Consider the following 8,041-nt stretch of genomic DNA (forward strand, 5'->3'; position numbering starts at 1 on the left):
CCATCGAAACTCACTGACCCTCCAAACAGAATCCCACCCAGACCCACCCGACTACCCTATCCCTGTAACCCCGCATTTTCCATGGCTGATCCACCTAGCCTGCACATCCCTGGAAACTATGAGCAACTTACTGTGACCAATCCATCTAATCTGCACACCTTTGGACTGTGGGAGGAAACCGGAGCACCCAGAGAAAACTCACGCAGACACGAAGAGAATGCGCAAACTCCACACAGACAGTTGCCCGAGGCTGAAATCGAATCCAGTTCCCTGGCGCAGAGAGGCAGCAATGCTAACCACTGAGCCAATGTGCTGCTCAATCCTGCACTAGAGATCCAAGATTCAATCAATTTGGCCGTCTGTTAGAGTCTCGTTCCAATTCTACCTCCCTTCCTGCCCTCAAAAAGCATTCTGTTTAGTTATGTGTTTAACCTCCCCTCCCACTCCTGCACTGACCCCAAACCGTCACACAAGTTCCATAACTTTATTTACTACTGGCCTGTTTGATGATTCTTTGTTGTCCTTTAGCATTAAAATAATGTGGAAAGGGATGTCCTTCTGAGGTTGGTCATGACATACACTGTTGCCGTGAAAAGAAACAGAGACACGAGATCTAGTCAAACATCAAAGAACTGGCAAGTTGTTTCGATGAGGTTACCTAACTGGCACAGATTCGAGAATTGGCACATTTACAGAAATACACCTTGATGTTCAGCAAAAATCTTTATGCAACAGGAACAAGCTGTTTTGTAAGCACATTTAAATTCATCCTTGAGCTTCTAAATCTGCATGACCTTCACTGGGAGCCAGAAAATTAAAGGCTATTGTGATCTTTCAATTCCCCAAACAATCAGCTGCATTTCAAAAATGAGCCAGCCTTAGTAAGCACAACTGTATCACCAAGATCACTTTGTAATGTTCAGTGCATCACAGATCTAACCATGAACAAAAGATTTGTAGGATGGAGTTTACAATTCCTCCCTTCTTCAACAGGTGACCTTCCTGCAGTATTTAGACATAAGTTATAGCTGTGTTGTCACAGTCATTACGGAACAGCATGAGGCCATTTGGCCTATCAAATCCAATTTGGTCATTTCACCATGCCCAACTGTTGGTGAGGTAAGTGCCAACTCTCGTTGGCACCTCAAGGTCAGAACAATGTTTGTGGCATTCCCTTTATGAGTGCAAAGGTCAAGACTGCCAGTTGAGTTTGGTACATCCCTCTGCTCAGTCAATTTCTGGGAAAACAGTCAGAATGTTCCAGAATCCTTTCAGGGTCTCAAACTCACATCGGTCATCGATTCGGAATCTCTGTTCTCCAGGAACCAATCATAGGGCAGAAAGGGTGTCACTATATCATATAAACGACGACCATGCGTTGACCTTTGATACTTCAACCCAGCTCCACAAAATCTCACCTTACTCAAACAAGGTGAAGCAAGTCAGAGTAATAGAGAGCCGTGGAGTCATACAACATGGAAACGGATCCTTTGGTCCAACTTATTCATGCTGTCCAAGGTTTCCTAAACTGAACTAGTCTCATTTGCCCATTTTTGACCCATATCCGTCTAAACCTCTCCTATCCATGTAGCTATCCAAATGTCTTTTAAATGTTGTAATTGTACTCACCTTTACCATTTCCTCTGGCAGCTCACCACCCTCTGTATGAAAAAGTTATCCCTTAGGTTGCTTTTAAATCTTTCCTCTCACACCTTAAATCTATGCCCTCTACTTTTGAACTCCCCTACCCCGGGGAAAGGACCTTTGCTATTCACCGTTATCTGTGTCCATCATGATTTTATAAACCTCAATAAGGTCACCCCTCAGCCTCCTACGTCCCAGGGAAGAAAGTCCCAGCCTATTTTTATATCAAACCCTCCAGACCTGGTAACATCCTGGTAAGTCTTTTCTGCACCCTCTCCAATGTGATAATTTCCTACTGTAGCAGGGCGACCAGAACTGTACACTTACCGAGAGTTTTTGCCCGTTCCTCCCTGCGCTGTCTTGCAAGTCTCTGCCTGTCCTCAGCCTTCAGTCCATCTAGGAGGAAAACAGAGTAACAATCACTGTTTGCACTGATGGAGTGTCTCTGACCATAGTCAGCAAGAGGGGGTTCACATGGACAGACGGGATGGCAGGGGCAACCTGGGATGGGCAAGAGACAGAAAAATTGGCTGCAGTCTTATCTCAATAGGGGAGGCAATGGCCTAGTGGTATTAATCGCTGGACTGTGAATCCAGAGACCCAGATAATGTTCTGGGGACCCGGATTCGAATCCCACCACAGCAGATGATGGAATTTGAATTCGATAAACGGCTGGAATTAACAGTCTAATGATGACCATGAATCCATTGTTGATTGTCAGAAAAGCCCATCTTGTTCACTAATGTCCTTTAGGGAAGGAAACCACCATCCTTACATGGTCTGGCCTACATGTAACTCCAGGCCCACAGCAATGTGGTTGACTCTTAACTGTCCTCTGGGCAATTAGGGATGGGAAATAAATGCTACCTAACCAGCGATGCCCTCATCCCATCAATGAATAAAAAAGAACATCACCTTCATCCATCCTAGCACCGGCAGTACAATGATATTGCAGCCATTGACTGATCCTACCAAGCTATCGATGTCTATTAGCTTGGAACAGACCTAGACATAAAGTCCTGATGATGGAGAGCTTTGGGAAGCATCCGTCTTCCCCCACCCCCAGTACGTGACACTTACAACAAGGTACATCTCAATTTATGCACACTCTGCATCAGAATAAGTTACTCTAAGCAGAATCAGAGTATCTCAGCAAGAATCTGTTCGATAGGTTCCAGTGATACTAGGTCACCTCGGTGTATAGGATCCCTCAGAGGGAACTGTGGACTCTGAAATCCAGCAATGTTAAATTTGCAACCTTTCTGTGCAAAATCTGCTGTACACATTCCGACCAATCAAAACCAGGAGCACAAACAGGCTTCGAAGTATTGAGAGTCTGGAATGATGGTCTTAATTTCTCCAAAGTCTGTCCCTGTCAGTCAATATGAGGGGCAGTCAGTCTGTGTGAAGGACGAGCAGAACATGCCAGCCTCAGATAAGTGGCTTCTATCTGCTGGTATGTACCACAAAACCCTGCTGCCCCCAGGATGTTGCCGGGAATGGAGGGTTTGAGTTGTAAAAATGGGACATTTTTCACTGGAGTGAGAGAGGTTGAGGGGTGACTTCACAGAGTTTTTAAAATCATGAGAGGCATAGAGAAGGCAAATAAGCAAAGGTCTTTTCACTAAAGTTGGGGAGTTCCAAACTAGTGGGCGTATTTTGAAGGTGAGAGGAGAAAGATTTGAAAAGGCCATGAGGGGCAACTGTTTTTACACTGAGTGTAGTTAGTGTGTGCAACGGATTCCCAGAGGAAGTGGTGGATGCAGGTACAGTTACAATGCTTAAATGACATTTGGCCAATTACGTGAATAAGAAAGGTTTAAAGGGATATGGCCCAAATGCAGGCAAGGGAGACTAGTTTAGTTTGGGAACACTGTCAGCATAGACTAGTTGAGCTGAAGGGTCTGTTTCCGTATTTCATGGCTCTATGACTCAGTGCTAGATTTGAGGTACTGTACCCAAGTCAAAATTTGCTGAAGAAGTCAAATTTGGAGTGATGTAGTGAATAAATGTAGGGGAGTACGAGATGATGCACTATGATAGGAAAAGCCGAAACATCACTTACATTTTAGAAAATAAAAAACTTTTGGGGGTCGAACAAACAAACAGAAATGCAGACAGGTGAACAAATCCAGCAGAAGCAGCACACAAGAATGAAACACTGTAGATGCTGCCTGTCTTAGAAATAAAATACTAGACAGACTCAGTTAGTCAGGCAGACTTGCAGAATATTTCCAACAAATCTGGTCTTTCATTACAGCCGCATTGTAGCTTAGTGATGCAATTAAAAATGCTTACTAAGCACTGGGATTCATTTCGAGGGGCACAGAAATCAAAAATAGCGAAATGGTGTTAAATTTATAAGTGAACTTGTTCTGACTGAATTAAGAGCGGAATACAAGGTTCTAATCCCCTGAACTGTAAAAGAGACATGGGAGAAAATGCAAAACTGATTTATAACAATAGTGTTGAACAGCAAGATTACAAAAACTGAGTTAAATGGAATAGGTTTGTTTATAGCTTAGCAAAGATATCGTTTGAGGAATATGACATTATGAACGGTTTGGACAGGATAGATATGGACAGAGTAGTTTCACTCCAAAGAGAATCCAAAACTGACTGCCCCATCTAATATAAGAATAGTTATTAATAAATCCAACAGTAAAGCAAGACAACTGTTATAACACAGTGAGTGGCTAGAATGTAGCACTTGCTGTGACAGGGCAAATATCCAATGAAAATGAGATGTACATGGGAAAAAAGGAACAGAACCAATGATGAAAGCTGAGGTTGATAGAATGGGAGGATACCTGCGCAGAGTATAAACACCAGAATGGACTTGCTGGGCAGAATAGCCTGTTTCTATGCTGTGAATGTGATATCATTTGAATGAAGTGGGACACTGACCGGAGGGGAGACACCCGCACTGGAGTGGCAAAACATGGAATATCAGCCTCCGACGCTCCAGGGAAAATAGCCCCAGCCTATTCAGCCTCTCCCTCTAGTCCCGGCAACATCTTTGTAAATCTTTTCCAAACCCTTTCAAGTTTAACAACATCTTTCCTGTAGCAGGGAGACCAGACTTGAATGCAGTATTCCAAAAGTGGCCAAACCAATGGTTTTCAAAGGACGGAGAGAGAGAAAGTGGGTGGGCCATGTTGCAAAGTGACAGGAGGTGATGGAAGTCGAGCAGAATTCTCGGGGCTAGTTCCAGTTAAAGATGTGAGACCCCCTAATGCTGAAAGGCAGTGAACAGTAAAGAGCAAGTGGGAGATTTCAGAAGTCCATTGCCCCACCCACCACAGGGGCCCTCTTTACATCAGGGCAACAGTCACGTCGGCAGCTCGACCTGCATTCACTTTGGTTCCAAGTTCCAGGAAATAAATATTTGGCCGCTCCCCAAAGTGCTGCTTTGATCGATCGGAAGTAGGCTAGGTAAGGCAGGAAGAGCTTATTTAATATTCAGTCACAAAAATAACTCATTCTTTTCGTTTTATACTGAGCCAAGGGAGGTGCGCTGTAAGGTCAGGTCCTGCATTTGATGAAGTACTTGCTGCTAGCTTCAGCCACTGGAAGTACACTGGGCCTGTGCTCACAGTGAAAGGCACTTCCTATTCACCGCGCCTATACTAGAACATATCCTTCTTACTTTAGAGATGGCTCCTTTCTAGTTCTCCCAACGGTGGGGGTGGGCAACGGAGTTCCGAGAAACAGTGTGCAGGTGAGAGAGACAAAACACTGTCCTTCAACTTAAAAGAACTGCGAATGTTGTAAAACAGAAACAAAAACAGAAATTGCTGGAAAAGCTCAGCAGGTCTGGCAGCATCTATGGAGGGTCATCAGAGTTAACGTTTCGGGTCGAGTGACCCTTCCTCAGCACCGTCCCTCAACTGTGTCTGTAATGGCTCCCCGGCTTCCTCCTGATGCCATAGGTAGCAGATAGCTGGCTGTTCTTGGTTCCTCTTCCTGGTGCACAGACAGCTACTTCACTGCACCTCATTAAAACCAGTGACAGGGCACCATCTACAAACTAGGCCATAATGCGATATGACAGCATTGATTGATTGATCGATTTATTGTTATCACATGATACAGTGAAAATTGTTGTTTTAAGTGCATCAGGTTAGCAGAACAGACTGCAGAATAGTGTTACAGCAACAGAGAAGGTGTAGAGAGAGACATCAACATTGGCATTTGAGAGATTTGTTCAATTGTTTGATAACAGCAGGGAAGAAGCTGTTCTTCAAGCCGTTCATACGTGTATTCAAAATTTTGTAGCTTCTGCCCAATGGAAGAGGGTAGAAGAGAGTATAACCAGGGTGGGAGGGGGAGGGTTGATTATGTTGGTTGCTTTCCCGAGGGAGCAGGAAGTATAGATGGGAGCCAATGGATGGAGGGCAGGTTCGTGTGATGGACTGGGCTGTGTTCACCATGCAAGCCAGCCTTCCATCCATCTCCTTTGCTCTGTGCTGCTGTTTGATGAAATACTCAGTCAGGGAGGTAGCTCCACAGCTCCACCATGAGTACGGGTCCCATGGATGCACAATGCCCTTGTCCATGTGACACTCCCAGGCAGGAAGCGGTTTCCATGGTGATGGTGCCCCACCATTCCCGCCATGTTGTACTCCCTCAGCTTTGGTAACCGCGGTGAGATCCAAATGAGGAGCACGACCAACGATTTTGGAAATCTGTGGTTTCAATTTGGTAAAGACCAACCCAAACCATTCTGAACGGGATATGGACCAAGGCTACCGAGGAGAGCCTATTATTTCTGAAGCAAAGACGTATCCATCAGTGACTGAGAAATATCTTTTGTAAGCAGGAAATGTTAATGTTAGAACTCCAGTCAACATGCTCAGCAATGTTATGCCATAACCTCTGGAGTAGGTGGGACTTGAACCAAGGCTGTCTGGCCCAGAGGTAGGGACACTACCACTGTACACAAAGAGACCTCCCAAAGCTAAGGCTAGACAATTCACCTGATCATGTGTTCTGGAAAACGCATTACAGTTCTCTAATTGGGTAATCAAAAGGGATTTTTCAATTGAAAGGCTCAATCATACGAGGGAGAACACATGCCTATGGCATGCTTGCCTTCATTGGAAGGGGTATTGAGTATAAGGACAGTTATGCTGCAGCTTCATAGAACTTTAGTTAGGCCACACTTGAAATATTGCGTACAGTTCTGGTCATCACAATGCCAGAAGGATGTGGACGCTTTGGAGAGGGTACAGAAAAGGTTTACTAGGATGTTAGAGACAACAAGGTGCAGGGCTGGATGAACACAGCAGGCCAAGCAGCATCATAGGAGCAGAGAGGCTGACGTTTCGGGTCTAGACCCTTCATCAGCAAAGGGGGAGGGGAAGGGGGTTTTGAAATAAATAGGGAGAGAGTGGGAGGCGGATAGAAGAGGGATAGAGGAGAGGATAGGTGGAGAGGAAACAAACAGGTCGAAGAGGCGGGGATGGAGCCAGGAAAGGTGAGTGTAGGTAGGGAGTTAGGAAGGGGATAGGTCAGTCCAGGGAGGACGGACAGGTCAAGGGGGCAGGATGAGGTTGGTCGGTAGGAGATGGAGGTGCGGCTTAAGGTGGGAGGAGGGGATAGGTGGGAGGAAGAACAGGTTAGGGAGGCAGGGACGAGTTGGACTGGTTTTGGGATGCGGTGGGGGGAGGGGAGATTTTGAAACTTGTGAAATCCACATTGATACCATTGGGCTGCAGGGTTCCCAAGCGGAATATGAGTTGCTGTTCCTGCAACCTTCGGGTGGCATCGTTGTGGCACTGCAGGAGGCCCAGGATGGACATGTCGTCTGAGGAATGGGAGGGGGAGTTGAAATGGTTCGCGACTGGGAGGTGCAGTTGTTTGTTGCGAACCGAGCGTAAGTGTTCTGCAAAGCGGTCCCCGAGTCTCCGCTTGGTTTCCCCGATGTAGAGGAAGCCACACCGGGTACAGCGGATGCAGTATACCACATTGGCAGATGTGCAGGTGAACATCTGCTTGATGTGGAAAGTCTTCTTGGGGCCTGGGATGGGGGTGAGGGAGGAGGTATGGGGGCAGGTGTAGCACTTCCTGCGGTTGCAGGGAAAAGTGCCGGGTGTGGTGGAGCTGGAGGGGAGTGTGGAGCGGACAAGGGAGTCACGGAGAGAGTTGTCCCTCCGGAAAGCAGATAAAGGTGGGGAGGGAAAGATGTCTTTGGTGGTGGGGTCGGATTGCAGATGGCGGAAGTGTCGGAGGATGATGCGTTGGATCCGGAGGTTGGTGGGGTGGTACGTGAGGACGAGGGGGATTCTTTTTTGGTTCTTATTGCGTGGACGGGGTGTGAGGGATGAGGTGCGGGAGATGTGGGAGACACGGTTGAGGGCGTTCTCGACCACCGAGGAGGGGAAGTTACGGTCCT

The 8,041-nt window shown here is 46.4% G+C and overlaps 1 protein-coding gene across 1 annotated transcript in view; it reads right to left on the reverse strand.

Annotated features, from left to right (window-relative positions):
- Nucleotides 1-501: 501 nt before the first annotated feature.
- The window catches only part of LOC125486306 (cylicin-2-like), an 85,482-nt gene continuing 77,942 nt past the window's right edge, over nucleotides 502-8,041 (reverse strand). Inside the window, exons 3-4 of the mRNA XM_048613299.1 lie at nucleotides 1,972-2,040; nucleotides 502-580 (exon numbers count right to left, since the gene is read on the reverse strand). Coding sequence (XP_048469256.1) covers nucleotides 531-580; nucleotides 1,972-2,040 — 119 coding nt within the window. The 3' untranslated portion in view covers nucleotides 502-530. The remainder of the gene's footprint in view (nucleotides 581-1,971; nucleotides 2,041-8,041) is intronic.

Source organism: Rhincodon typus, chromosome 27 (assembly GCF_021869965.1).
Source record: "Rhincodon typus isolate 14 chromosome 27, sRhiTyp1.1, whole genome shotgun sequence".
Classification (NCBI taxonomy): Eukaryota; Metazoa; Chordata; class Chondrichthyes; order Orectolobiformes; family Rhincodontidae; genus Rhincodon; species Rhincodon typus.